This window comes from Chlorocebus sabaeus, chromosome 17 (assembly GCF_047675955.1).
Source record: "Chlorocebus sabaeus isolate Y175 chromosome 17, mChlSab1.0.hap1, whole genome shotgun sequence".
Taxonomy (NCBI): Eukaryota; Metazoa; Chordata; class Mammalia; order Primates; family Cercopithecidae; genus Chlorocebus; species Chlorocebus sabaeus.
The window spans coordinates 72,778,332-72,793,724 of NC_132920.1; the positions used below are offsets into that span (position 1 = coordinate 72,778,332).

At 38.5% G+C, this 15,393-nt stretch overlaps 1 protein-coding gene across 4 annotated transcripts in view; it reads left to right on the top strand.

Annotated features, from left to right (window-relative positions):
* The window catches only part of KCNQ5 (potassium voltage-gated channel subfamily Q member 5), a 573,789-nt gene that overhangs the window by 487,336 nt on the left and 71,060 nt on the right, over window positions 1–15,393 (top strand). For 3 of the 4 annotated variants that reach the window (XM_008013505.3, XM_073006154.1, XM_073006155.1), the window contains 2 exons: window positions 5,549–5,643; window positions 9,805–9,831. In XM_008013505.3, coding sequence (XP_008011696.1) covers window positions 5,549–5,643; window positions 9,805–9,831 — 122 coding nt within the window. The remainder of the gene's footprint in view (window positions 1–5,548; window positions 5,644–9,804; window positions 9,832–15,393) is intronic. The other variant, XM_008013506.3, reaches the window with a different exon arrangement.

Genomic DNA, 15,393 nt, shown 5'->3' on the forward strand with positions numbered 1-15,393 from the left:
TGTGAAATTTTCCCTGAAAGAATAAAAAAAGATTGAAAATAAAGCAAAAACAATAAGAAACATGAAGGGCCCATCCAGGCATTCCAATATCCCGCTAATAAAGATATCTCAGCTCAAGTGCATGGAAACTAAGAGGAGGATTTTATCAATGAAATAGGACATTATGATTCTCCAGAACAGGAGGACGGGAGTGGCCACAGTAGAAGAACTCACCAAGTACCCAGCACTGTGAACCAAAAACTTCACACCAAGATTATCATAGTGAAATATCAGAAAACTTACAAAAAGGGGATCCTAAATGCTTTCTGAGCAGGACAGAGCCAAAGGATCAAAAATAAGGATGACATTGGATTTCTCATTAGTAACCCAAAAATTAGAAGACAATGAAACAATACTTTCAAAATTATCGAAATTATTTTCAACCTAGAACTCTATATCTAGCCAAACCACCATCAAGTGTAAGAGCAGCACCAAGGCACTTTTAGGCATGCAAGATCTCAAAAATTAATGTACCATTTACCTTTACTCAAGAAACTTTGTAAATAGAATTTCTCTTCCAAAACAAGGGGATAAGCCAAGAGAGAAAGAGACATGGAATCAAGACACAAGAGATTCCACACAGGAAAGAGCAAAGGGGATTTCTATGATGGTAGGGAAGGGAAGTCCCAAGACAACAGCCATGCAGGCCTTGAGAACAGAACGAGAAGGAGGCTGAGAGCTCCAGGAGAAAGATCTTTGAGGAAGCGAAAGAATGGAATTCTCAGATTTCATGACACATTTGACCAGAGGAATTTTATAGTTCTGTAGGAAAGCTCTGGACTGTATTCATAATAGGTACATCTATGCAAATCAAGAAATTAAAATAGGGCAATTATAACTCCCCCAGAAAACAAAAACTTCTATAGGAAAGAAAGAGTAGCCATAGTACATCACACTGCTGAACGGGGAACAACAGTTACATTGTCATAATAATATTAAATAGTAACTTAGCTAAGAATTGTGATATTAAAATGTTGGTAGGATGAAAGGAGGGGAAGAGGGCATGTAAGTGGGCAATATCATTATCTTTCAGGATAGGAATTTAATTGATAATGTCTAAAATTGAAAAATCAAGAAATATAACTATAAGCATAATCCTTGAAAATAAGCATTCTTGGCTGGGTGCAAGTGGCTCATGCCTGTAATCCCTGCACTTTGAGAGGCTAAGGTGGGAGGATTACTTGAGGCCAGGAGTTGAAGACCAACCTGTGCAACATAGCGAGACCCCACCTCTGCAAAAAACTAAAATAAGTCAAGTGCAATGGCACACACCTGTAGTCCTAGCTACTCAGGAGGCCAAAGCCGGAGGATTGGTTGAGCCTGGGAGTTTGAGGCTGCTGTGAGCTATGATTGTACCACTGCACTCCAGCCTGGGTGACAGAGTATGACTCTGTCTCAAAAATAACAATAATAATAAATAAGGATTCTTAAAAATAGAAGCAACAACTATAAGAACTGAAGGGGTTGCCTCTGAGGAACAGAAAGTAGTGTCAAGAGAGATGTGGGAAAGGATTGCTGGGTAATAGCCTAAAACTTTCAGAACTTTTACATTTTAAACTCCGTGCCTTGAATAAATAAGCTGTGTGTTCATTATTCCTTTGGATGGTCAGCTGAAACGTTCTAGACCATTTCCAGTAAGGATCAAACATGTCATAACGATAATACTTGCAAGACAAATAAAATACTCCCAAAAAACTGAATTATGCTGGCCTTGTACTTAATGTGCAAAGTCCAAATCTGTTTGGCTGCCTAGAGCACCAGCATCACCTGGTAAATGGTAAATTTGGCTCTCATTTTGCTTCTTGTTGATTTGTCCTTTGAACTGTATACACCATCTAAATTAACCATAGGAAATCCCTCTAAATGTTATTTTTCTCTTGCCAACTACTGTGTAATTTTGGCTTTAAATATAGGAACATGAGCCACTGGATCACAGGGATGTGGGTTCAAAGTTCAGCTACTAGAAGCAATTTGCTGAGAGAGAGCCAAGGACAAAACAAAGTTATTATAGTGTAAGGGGCATAGAGTTCCACTTTCCACCTTCATTTTGACTGTTAACTAATATCAGACATGTGACAGATGCCACCTGCACCTTCCGTACCTCTCATTTAAAAGGCATTTTTGGGAGATGAGTAATGAAGGGAACAAGAGCTTAGCTGTTGGGATCAATTTGATAGAAAAATAGCAAGACATCAGGTTTCATTGTAAAAAAAAATCTTTAATTTTCTCAGAGCAGCCTCTTTTGCCCCCAGTTCTTTATAACATTCACAAGCAATGCCTCGGTCCCATTCTTTTGTTGTTCTGTTGTTTTGGATTTTTTCACTGGTATCTAATAATGTACACACCTGCTGTATGCTTCTAGTTCTACAGGAGTCTTGCTTTCAATGTATCAGAACTCATATATATATGTGATGTCTTCTGTGGAAATTGTTTAATTAAAGCAGCCTTCTCTATCATCACAGCATTAGAGGATCTCTGGGCATCACTATTACAGAAGAAGCTGCAATGATAAATCCATGTGTTTTCCTTAATTATTCTAGATCACTCTATAAATTGTGTGTGTATAATATTTGCAAAAATTAACATTTCAAGATGATACAACAATAGTTGCTTTATATACGATGTCAAGATAGTTAGCACAAATTTCCACAGATTTGTAGATTGAATCAGCATGAGCCATGTAAGAAGGCTCATTTAAACCGTCCTTAAAAATACGAAAAAGTCCCTCAAGTTCTACTACTGCATTTTTCTAGTTTTTTTATATCACTTTCTGAAATTTCATTGAAGTACAATGTGCATGCAGAAAAGAGCATATATCCTAGGAGAACTGAGCACACCTGCATAACCAGCACTCAGATAAATGGAGCATGACTTCCTGTGTACCCCTTCGCAATCACTATCCCATAAGGATAAACACTGTGCTACCTTCTAACGGCATAGAATAGTTTTACCTGGTTTTTGTACATTATGGAAATGTACTCCTTGGTGTCTTCTTTTTCTCACTCAACATTATTCACATGAAGTTCATCCATATTGTTCAGTGTAGTTATATGTACTATTGCCATGTAATATCGTACTATGTAAATGTATCACAAATATTCTGTTTATTCTACTGTTGCTGGGTATTTGGGCATTTCCAGCTTTAGTTTATTAGAAACCGACATATAGTGCATATCTTTTAATGAACATATATAAGAATATATGTTGAAAATATACCTAGGAGTGTGTAGTTGTATTACAGTATACATAAATGTTCAGCTTTCATAGAAACTTCCAGTTTTCCCAAGTAGTTGTGTCCATTTTTAACTTTTATTCTGCATACATTTATTCAATGATATTCTCAAGAAAAGGAATATTGTTAGATCACATTTTATTTATTGTAGATTTCACAATCATGACTGATGGTTATATAGTAAGGATATGGCCCATTTAAATGAATTGGTCCGCCAAGCATGGTGGTTCACGCCTGTAATCCCAGTACTTTGGGAGGCCAAGGCGGCAGATCACTTGAAGTCAGGAGTTCAAGATCAGCCTGGCCAACATGGTGAAACCCTGTCTCTACTAAAAATACAAAAATTAGCTGGGTGTGGTGGTGCGTGCCTGTAGTCCCAGCTACTCAGGAGGCTAAGGCACGAGCATCCCTTGAATCCAGAAGGCAGAGATGATAAAGAGCCAAGATGGCCGGGCGCGGTGGCTCAAGCCTGTAATCCCAGCACTTTGGGAGGCCGAGGCGGGCGGATCACGAGGTCAGGAGATCGAGACCATCCTGGCTAACACGGTGAAACCCCGTCTCTATTAAGAAATACAAAAAACTAGCCGGGCGAGGTGGCGGGCGCCTGTAGTCCCAGCTACTCGGGAGGCTGAGGCAGGAGAATGGCGTGAACCCAGGAGGTGGAGCTTGCAGTGAGCTGAGATCCGGCCACTGCACTCCAGCCTGGGCGACAGAGCGAGACTCCATCTCAAAAAAAAAAAAAAAAAAAAAAAAAAAAAGAGCCAAGATGATGCCACTGTACTCCAGCCTGGGGGACACAGGGAGACCCTGTCTCAAATAAATAAATAATTAATAAATAGGTTTGTCACATAAAATAGAATGTTTTGATTAATCTACTGTAATTAAAAAAGTTTTCTCTGAGGAGACTGGAGTAAATACCTGGCCATTAGAGATGCTTGCAGGCCCATTACAAAGAAATAAATTTACCAAAATCTATATGGGAAAGTAAGGTCAGGCAGTCTCTCAAATGAGCAGTTCAGATGGAAGCTTTTTCAACAACAGTCTTCAAGCAGTCAGCAAGTCTCCGTGGAGGGATTCTATGACCAAGAGCCAGGCAATTTGAGATACTGTCTCAACTCCACCAACCTTGTATAAACCTCCTCATTTATCTGAGCCCTTTTTTTCTCACCTACAAAACAGGAATCTTAATTCACACTTTGATTGTGAGGATCCCATAAAAATACTTCATCTTATGTATGCCAGGTATAATTACATGAAATGGAGAGAGTTTATGTTTTACGTCAAAGAGCTATAAACATGTTCTTAAGTCATGGCATAAATCCTTAGGTGTTTTCCAGCTATACACCTAGAGTACATTTTCCCCATCTCGTTTTAGTTCTGCTTCTTGTTATCACTATCTTCGTTTTTAGCATTAGAAGTATTGCATAGTTCAAGGATTTCATTAACTAAATCATTAGCATACCCTGGCGTTCATTAGTTAACTAGTTAGCTTACTAGTTGCATAGTGGATTTTCATTAGTCCTTTGCTTCTCCCTTATCAAATATTGATTAAAGATCAATCTCTGGAATGTATGCTCATGCTCAAGTCACTTACCTAACTACTATCTTGGATTTTAGCATTTAGCCAGTCAATCATCACTTTTTGTTTTGGATAATATAGTATCTTTCCCTTACCAATTCAAAAATTACATTATATTACACTTTTTGGACCTTTTGCTTCTTGGTTTGTTGTTTTGAAAAGCAGTTCTGTCCAGGCGCAGTGGTTCATACCTGTAATCCCAGCACTTTGGGAGGCCAAGGCGGGCGGATCACTTGAGGTCAGGAATTTGAGACCAGCCTGGCCAGCATGGTGAAACTCCATCTCTACTAAAAATACAAAAAATAAAAAAAGAAGAAACTAGCCAGGCATGGTGGTGGGCACCTGTAGTCCCAGCTACTCTAGAGGCTGAGGCACAAGAATCACTTGAACCCAGGAGGCAGAGATTGCAATGAGCTGAGATTGCACCACTGCACTCCAGCCTGGGCAACAGAGTGAGAGTCCGTCTCAAAATAAATAAATAATAAAATAAAATAAAAGCAGTTCTGATGTAGTGCAATATGTTTAACAGTCAGCTGAAAGTGCCAAAGTAGCCTTCTTCCTCCTTTGGGTATTTATCAGGGCTAAGTATGAGAGGCAAAAGACCTTAATGTGTAGTAACTTAATCATTTCTCTTTTTATTTTATTCTATCTCCCGCTCTCTTTTTTCTTTTTCATGTCCCCATCTCTGCCACATGCAGTGTGTTTGGCGTAGTTACGCAGCTGATGAGAAATCTGTTTCCATTGCAACCTGGAAGCCACACTTGAAGGCCTTGCACACCTGCAGCCCTACCAAGTAGGTATCAGTGTGACAGCTGCCGCTGTAGTTGAGTCTTTTCAAGTCTGTTAAACAAACCATACCCACACATGCAAAAAAGGTGTTAATGTTTGGTTTGTCTTATTCTCTGTTGCTCCTAGAGAGATTCAAACCTATTTAGTAGCAATTCTGGCACAAAACTAAATGGAATCAGTATCATTGCTCATAATCCACAGATTGGGGTTAAAGACTGAAAGAATGTAAACTTTTATAGAGATTTATTTCTACTATTTCATGCTTATTTTCTAATATCTCATTTCATAAAACCCACCAGCATCCTAAAGGTAAGCACCACAGTTCTTGAAAAACAAGGATTATTTATTTTGCACCCATCATCTGACCCCAAGAGATGAGTGCTTAGAGAGTAATCATCTTTGTATGTTTAAATCTCTCAAAGCCATTTCTCATCTGGATCCCCTCTGGATGGTCCTCAAGCTTTCACTTGCAGATCAAACTCATGTCAGTGACGAAAGAAGAGAAAAATAGGAGTCCTGATAGGATTATAGTTTACAGTGAGGCAATGGGACCCAGCAGATTAAAATTTGGAATTAGCATTCACAATTTTAAAGTAAGATTACTTTTCTTCACATTTCATTGGCCAAAGTAAATCACCCAGCCATGCCTAAACTCAAAGAAAATGGGGAAGTACAATTTTACCATGTGCCTAAGAAGGAGGCAAGAACCAAGGACATTATGAACAGTCCTAATGATTACCACAGAGACCTGTAATTTAAAGAAAAAAGAAAAGAAAAGAAAAGAAAAGAAAAAAGGCCTTAGTCCTGGAGTCTTGGAACCCTGGACTCCAGTTCAACTATCACAGAAAATGTTAAATTGTATTCACCACCTAATTAAAGAAGCCCTCATTGAAATACCAAAGTCGTAAGTCATGAGAAAGGCTTTCTGTGAGTCACTCAGCTTGATTAGCATGTCTGTTCCTCAGGTTGTTCAAAAGTTATTAAATTCCTCATCCTACTTAGCATTTGAGAGCACTGGCTGTTTTTCTTCATAGCCCAACAAAACCTTAATCCTAGTGGCTTCATGGGATTCAGGACACCTAACTACTGTGACTCAGAAAAAAACCACCTGTTCTTACTGATCTGGGGGGATATCAGCTGAGGAAACCTCCATGACATTCCCTGGCAGTGCCGTCTTCATGGAGGTTTGTGATGCAGCAGAATGCGTACCATTGGGAGGCACCAGATCCATCATTAACTACATTACTTCCCTGTTCTGCCCTTGGCCTCAGTTTTCCCACCCACAAAGAGAAGGACAAGAGTTGGGCAAGATGATTCGTAAGCTCTAATGGGGCATGCCTCCTGGTGGGTGGTGTCTAAAATTCTTGTCAGCACCTGGGACAGAGATATTCACAGTAATCCAGGGATTTTAGAGAGGATGGAACCTTAGCATGGATAGAAGCATGGATGCTGTTGAATGCATGTGTGGATTAAAATCCTCTTTTCATTTAGATCTTGAAGTTTCGTTGAACTTTTTATTGAGTTTAAGACCCTTTCAACATTTTGATATTAAAAAACCAAAAATAGAACATAACTCCTGTGCCATTTATTCCTTGGGAGTATGAACCAAAAACAAGAATTATATGGAAATTGTATTTCTTGTCTTCATGAAGTTTGCTAGGTAAATGTAAAAAGTGAATCTGAGTAGAAAAACGATCGAGAATTCTCAAGTGACAGAGGAGAGTGGCCTATTATCATATGTGATTATTTGGCTTCCCACTTACTGCAGTTTTTGGATTAAAAGCCATTCTGAAGCCTGGAAAAACTGTTTATATAATGAGTCAAATTCCCCCAGTAAATCAACTATTATTTTATTCACATAAGTTCTTTCTATTCCTCTGATATTTTCCCTGTCTTAAGTGGGGGTGGAGGTGGAGGAGGATTTATGCAAACACCTGTGTTCATTATATCCCACTGTGCCTGTCAATCTTCCCCTCACTTTCCTTTTCCTGCAACCTCATGAACCATGGGGCTCAGCTCCATTGAATGAAGAAGAGTTATTTGTCCAGAATGACACAGCAGTCACTGGTAAAGTTCATGGGAAACTGGATGTCCTGACATCTCTCCCTCCAGTAATGCTTCATTGCTTCAAATTGCAGAGGTTCTTAATCATTGTTGTTGTTTTTTGTTAAACCAGTGAGAATATGATGGAAATTATGGGGTCTTTCCCAAGAAAGATATTCAATGCACAAGAAAATCAATACTTTGCCTACAATTTTAATGTATTAACAGAGTCCCTGAAGCCAAGTTCAAACTTTTGCTTTACAAAGCAAACTTGCTTTAATCAAGTGACAATAAATTTCAGTGACTTAGAAGGATCTTTTTACATTTAAGTGGCTTACCGAATGGAGAGTGTTGTAGTAAGAAACAGACTACGATTGCTATTTTGTTTACATTGTGTATTTTCCTTTAGCATTCAGCCTAAGAACTTCTGATGGGAAAGATCATTTATTCAGTCATGTATGCGTTCAACAATTATTCGTTGAGCACCTATGATGTGCAAGACACAGTTCTAGGCCCTGAGAATACAGCAGTTGGAGTAAAAAAAAAAAAAAAAAAGTTAGAATCTCTGGCCTTGGGAACTATGTATTCCAGGGATGCTGGGATAGACAATATAAATAAATAAATAAATAAATAAATAAATAAATAAATAAATAAAGGATAGGTTAGATGGCCTTAAGTGCTAAGGAGAAAAGTAAAAGAAGGAATTTAGGGAGCACCAGAGGCTATAATTTCAAACAGGTGGCCAGGGAGAAGATCAATTTATCAACAATATCATCATCCTCATCAATGTTATTGTTATCATTAAAAAACACCAGCCCCATGCTCTTGTTCCCCATAATTTTAGAGACGCGGTGGATGCTTTGATTCCACTAAATAGGATGAGAGAGAGGTCTTAGAAACAGTTGTGCAGGGCAGAGATGAATGGGAGGAGGGACACTCAAACCTGCCAGGGATACAACCAGCAGTTCCTTACTCTCTCTTTTCAGGTCTGGTTTGTCTCTTACATACACTCTAGAGGTCTTAGCAGTTCTATTTCAAAGTTTTGTTTTAATAACAGAAGGGTGTATAGAAGCAAGTACTTTTCCAAAAAAAAACTAGCCGGGCGAGGTGGCGGGCGCCTGTAGTCCCAGCTACTCGGGAGGCTGAGGCAGGAGAATGGCGTGAACCCGGGAGGTGGAGCTTGCAGTGAGCAGAGATCCGGCCACTGCACTCCAGCCTGGGCGACAGAGCGAGACTCCGTCTCAAAAAAAAAAAAAAAAAAAAGAAGCAAGTACTTTTCTTGATTTTCTCCTCAAAGAGAGTGAAGCCTATGCAAAGGGCAAAACACAGGTAAATATGCTATTTAGGGAATGAGTCAGATATTTTATGAGGCTGTGGGGAATTATCAAGCTCCAAGAACACCTTGTGGTACCTTAAGAAGTGGGGATTTGGAGGTAATCTAACCCAATGCCTTTGATTTACTCATAAGAAAACCAAAACCGGCAAGCAAATGAGGTGCCTGCCCAAAGGCACACAGCTCATTTGCAAAGAGTACAGACCCTACACCATGGTGCTTAGACCTAAATTTGCTAAAATGAGTTATTATAAATGCCACCCAACAGTATAGGCTAAAAGAGTTTTGATAAATATTCTATGTACCTTATTTAATCCAAGGAAATTTAGATTTTATACAATACAAAAAAAAAATCTGCCTCAGCAAGTGACTGAGATACAATTCGTTAATGAATGCAGATTTAGAAACCTAAGTCTGCCAGAAGCACAGAGAACAGTTATGTTGTAACTAGCAACATTCTAAGAGCCCTTGCTAATGCTGGTTAGATCAGAACCACTTTTTCTTAGCCATGGATAGCTTTGGCTAATGAAAAGTCTATTGTTTTTAGTTCTATGTGGGCAGTCTTGACTTCGCCAAGTAAATGTTGTGCTAGCTCAGGTCTGTATCATAAAGAACATATGTTAGCAAGTTGAGTACATTTATTATAAAGAACATTGCTTTTGTGGATCTTGCATGAAAAGAGTTACTTAAGGTACTTGATTCCCCAATCTCCAATTTGGCCATTATCAAGTGCTATAAATATATTCACTGGTTTATCATCATTTCTCTTCTGCCTGCACGCACCTGAAGGAAAGAACAAGGGGAAGCATCAAGCAGGTTTGTGATTTCTCTTTTGCTACATGTTTGTTTATAAATCTGATACTTACCAGATGTTTTAAATGTGTCTCATGTGAGTAAAATCGATCAACAAATACAAGATGATTAAAAGTGACCTTTCACAAGATTGCCTGCAAAGGTTGCTATTTTATTGATTTTCCTCCTTAGTATCAAAGTGTCTTTCCCTAACTCACTCCCTGCTTTTTCAAAATCTGTAGGGCATAGACCATTTGGAGTGGGGGAGGAGGGAAATTGATCTTGGATTAGTCCTTGCTGTCATTTTCCCAGACAGAAGTATTATCAAAGTATTCAAATATGGTAATCTAGAGAATGAAGGAAATGAATTTTTTTCGGAATGTTGTAAGTCCAGGCAGCAGTCTAGGATACACTCCCCTTCACTAGGGTGCTTCTTTTGGAGTGAGATATATATATATATATACACACACACACACACACACACACACACACACACACACACACACATATAATCATTGTTTTGGTAAGATGAAACCATCTTGCTGTGACAGCTCAAGATCTCCAGCCCATTGAGTGCTGCGGTCTACTCAAGTGACTCAAAAAGAGCCCCACCCCCATCTTTTAGGAAGAAGACAGCCCTCCCAAAAATTCCCCAAATAATTTACGATCAGTTTCCCATGACTTAGATGGAATGCTTCATCAGATTGCAGCAGAGAACTAAACCTAAAGGGAATAGGAGGTGAAAGAAAAATTTCTTGATCCATGTTAATGAGTACCAGGAAATAACTAGATTTGAGAGCAAAGCCCTGAAAAACAGAGCCAGGTGGAACCCAGTATTAATGATGTGAAGAGTGTCAGAGGCAGAACCAGCAATGAGAATCCCAGGTGCCTGGAAAGCAAGAAGAGATACGTTTTTTTTCCTATCATTGTCACTTTGTTTCCGTAAAGAAATTAAGGCATCCACCTACCCAGAGTTGGTCCCTAAGTGGAAGCCAGTGTGGGCCCAGGGATTGTTCTTTTAGCTTTGTACTATTATAATAATTACATTAATCATAATATATCTATGCAATACCAAAGCCAGTTTTGAAAGTTCACTTGGTGTGTTAAGGCTCTGGACTATCCATTTTTGCATTATGTTTATATGTAAAGATACACAAATCAAAACATAAATGCATTCGTCTATGATGGGAGATAGGTACAATAGGATATACAACATCAGGCACATGTTCTGGGTAGGTAACCTACCCAAGGGATGGCATTAAAGTCCCTTGTCTTGTTTGGTAGCATAGAGTTAGAGCCAAGGGCATTGGATATTCCTTGGTGATATTTCCAGAAAAAAAAAAAGTAGTTGTTCCCCACCTAAGAAATGTTTTTGACCAAAGAGAGGTTCTAGTCACTAGATTCAGAATAGTCTTTGCCTAGACACTGGAAGAGACAAGCTGACCAATTCTAGACCTTTAGTCCATTTTCTAGATTCCATACAGAGCTCATCATCCTTCTGTTGTGACAATTTTACTTGAAAAAAGTTACACAAAATAAATCGTAGCCATTTTAAGCTAGCTTATAGCTGCTTTGGTGATATTTTTAAAGCTTTCATTGTCTCAGGAGCTATCCATTTACTAATTATCTCAAAGGGTCATCTGCCCCCAAATCCAAAGGACAGAGACCATCTTTGACACAAATTCCAGAGCTTCCTGAGAGTGCAATCACCCATCTTAGTTTCATCCTCCGAAACGGAGCTGTTAACAACTAAAAGAGAAGTTTGTAAATGACATGGAGGTGCTTGAACAGTGTAAACTCTATGGCAATTCTCAGTGAGGGTGCAATGATATTGTACTGTTTTTCAATGTTAGCATAGCAGAAAACAAAGACAAAATTAAAGTGTCACTTTTGAACTTCTGCTCACCAGTCCAAAAACGAGCTTCCTACTCAGTTGTCACAATTCAAAAAACTACCAACCAAATTTTCCACATTTATGATGTTCACATATACCTACAACATTTACTGTCTGCATACAGCAGACTGAGGTTGTCAAAGAAAACTCACCCATAGGTTTAAATATGTACAAAACCACTGAAGTCGGTTGATGACTTAGAGAATCACACACGGAAATTTCTTGCTTCTCTGTGGTCATTGAACATTTAGCAAAAACAACCTTGAAATAAGTCCTGTACTATTACTTAAGCTAGATTCCTTACTTAATGTCTTATATTTGATACACTTAGGTCTCTTATCTTCCAACTAGCTGTCATACCACCCTGTGTAAAGCTACGGCAGAATGTGCTCAAGAAATAATTCTTGGATAGAGTAATAAAATGGCCCTGACTTCAAGTAGTTTGTGGGAAGAGATAAAACACCAACAAAAAATGGGAAGATAGGAGAAATATAAAAAGAGAAATAAAAAATTTAAAACATTGCAATAATCTGAGGAAAGTAAGTTAAAGTCCCATTTAATATCATGTAAACTTTCACCTTGTTGTGCTCCATACACAGAATTTATAATCCTGCATAATGAATGCAGAAAGGCTATTGTAATAACAATAGCAACAGTACTGTCTTAGAAAGTAACAAAGTTGTCTTTACCCAAGCAAAATATTCACAAAGTAAAATGCATTTATAATGAGAGTTCTTCCTTAGAGAAGAGTAGATCTGGGTCCAGAGTATTGTTAATTAATGTTTGACCCCATTTCAAAGGAACTAATTGACACCATCCTACTGCAGAGTCATTTACTGCCTTTGGGACCACTGAGTTATTGATGGTGGTTCAGATAGGCAGAGTAGACAAGCTTCGGCTCAAGCAGGAGCTAAGGTTTTCATCTTTTAGCTCAGAGCTTAGAATCTCCTAAGTCCTTCCTCATGGGGTTTTTCTTTGTGTTACAAACTGAGAGTAACCCAAGTGTAGATGAGTTCAACACAGCAGCCAACATCCGCCTCTGGGTGCCTGACACTCTCACCTTGACTGTAGACTGGGCCATACACAGAGAGGCTTTTCTTTCTGCAAAATTTATTAAGATGTCAAACATTTATAGAACCCTTAGTTAACTATATTCCCGGCTTTGGAATGTTCTTGTTAAAAAGGGATTTTGTCTTTCTACACTGAGGTTAGGGTATGTCTAAACAAAATTTGCCTACGATGTCTTGGGCTAAGGAAAAATGTCACATTGTTTGTGACAGATCCAAAAATTTTCTTCAGAAACACAATGGCCAGGCACAGTGGCTTACGCCTATAATCCCAGCACTTTGGAAGGCCAAGGAGAGTGGATCACCTGAGGTCAGGAGTTCAAGACCAGCCTGGTCAACATGTTGTGAAACCCTGTCTCTATTTTTTAAATGCAAAAATTAGTTGGACGTGGTGCCACAGGTCTATAGTCCCAGCTACTTGGGAAGCTGAGGCAGGAGAATCAATTGAACCTGGGAGGCAGAGGTTTCAGTGAGCTGAGATCACACCACTGCACTCCAGCCTGGATGACAGAGCAAGACTCCATCTCACAAAATAAAAAATAAAAAAATAAACAATACAAGCCATCATTCTGAAGAAGAGCTTTTTAAATATAGCTCAACTGAGCAATAGTGAAAATACTGTTTCATCGATTCTCTTTGGTACAGTCAGGTACAAATTACTGTTAGTCTCAACTGAGCCTGCTGTTTTTTCCTCTACTCCAACCGTAAAATACTTCTTTAGCATCATTTAATCACTCATTTCTTTTCCTCTGAATTCCCACTAAAACAGTACTAATCTCATATATGTGGTGGTAAATGTGTTTATTGATTTCATTCTATTAAAAAATTAGTTGGAAAAGTTATTTTTTTAAACGGGATAGGTTTTTTTTCTGTTTTGACATAAACTGTCATTTTCAGAGAACTGAATTTACCTGTGAACCCATCTGGCCAGAATAAACCAATATTCTCACCTTGAGGTTTTATGTTGTTCTCCCTTCCTCCTTGACCAGATTATCAAATAGTAGTTGGTTAGTCATCACATTGATACAAGAAGGCTTTTCCTTCTATCTATCTAAGTTTTATTGCTACAAAAACAGATTATACTATCTGAGGTTTCGAGATTATCTATACATCTTGCTGCCTCTATTTACTCTGTCTTCTTAATCAACAATGGTTGGCCATATGCCTGCTTGATACTTAAGCTTCCTTAATGGCAATTTTAAAAGCATTACTAGAACCCTTTCAGATTTCTTAGACAGTAAACAAAAGTTGCTTTACCAGGTACCTGTGAGACTGTTGTAAAGATGTGTGTCTTAAACGTTAAGGCACAAATGATATTTTTGTATTACATTACACTCTTGTTCTGTGAGCCACTGAGTGCTTTTCCTGAACCACTCTTGTGTGGTTGGCTTTTGGGGGTGGTTTCTGAGGCTGTGTGTGGCTCTTGGAGAGAACTCTAGAACTCTGGTGGAAGACTGTGTGCTCTTATATTTCTTCTGCATTTATTTTCCATTATTTCAATTTTCTTTCTTCTGTGTGCAATGAATGATCTGCATGTGTTGTTAAACTAAACTCAGTAAGACTAGACTTTGTTTTTTTTCCAACATAGTCAACTTGTATCATTATTGGCAAAATGTTCCATTGTTTCAAAAACAATCTTTCCAAAATGGTCTCTCCTTCTGTTCACATTTATTGATAGAGGAAATGGATTTAGTCTTCTAACAACACATCATAGGACTTAAAATAAGAAACGTACTTTTCTTTCTTTCTTACAAACCAGCAATCTAGAATCTTTTCTTCTGTTTTGTTGAACATATATTCTATCTGACAACTGGTTACCTATATCAACTATAAATGCAGATGTTTCACACAAACCAAGAACTTATGTTTTTAAATATCAACAATTAATGTTATGAATTTATTGATTTCTGTAAATATTTATTCTTTGAAGTTCTAAAATATGTTATTACTCAATCATGTATTCTATGTTTTATTGATATTTATTACAGGGGTAGCTATATTCTAAAGAATGTATTCTTACATGCTAACACAGAGACTATCATCATTTGTACGTAATGCCTAGTTCAAATCCAATTTATCAACCTAGCCGTTAAGATCACTGGATATCTTTCAAGCAGCACAATTAAACCACATAGTACTCTCTGCTTAGTCTGTGTACTTTTATATTAAAAACAATAAAGCCAAATGGCTTTGTTTTTATAAGAGAAAGAATCCCTAAGCACTTTCCTATTCGTGAAATGCTTAGTAATGTGCTGCTCTATTTCCCTCACTCCTAGTAAGTTCTGTAGTAATAAGCAGAAGCTCTTCAGAATGTACACCTCACGGAAGCAGAGGTACCCAGCATCCGGGCTATTGACATGAGATTTGAGAATGCCAACTAACCTCAGGTGCATGACCAGGTTACACTGCCACCCCACCTGAGCCCTGTTCAGAGACTCACTCGTTCTAGGGACTTCTTGAATGAGGTTTTCAACCCGCTTGCCTGTTGCCTGCTTTGATACTCTCCACCGCTGGGACAAATAGTCGGCGTCCCGCGTAGAACTGGCAGTTAGCCCTTTGGCGCCTCCTTGTGGTTGGACAACTGCTGAGCTGCTGCACGCACTGAATTGTTATGGCTCAGTTGCC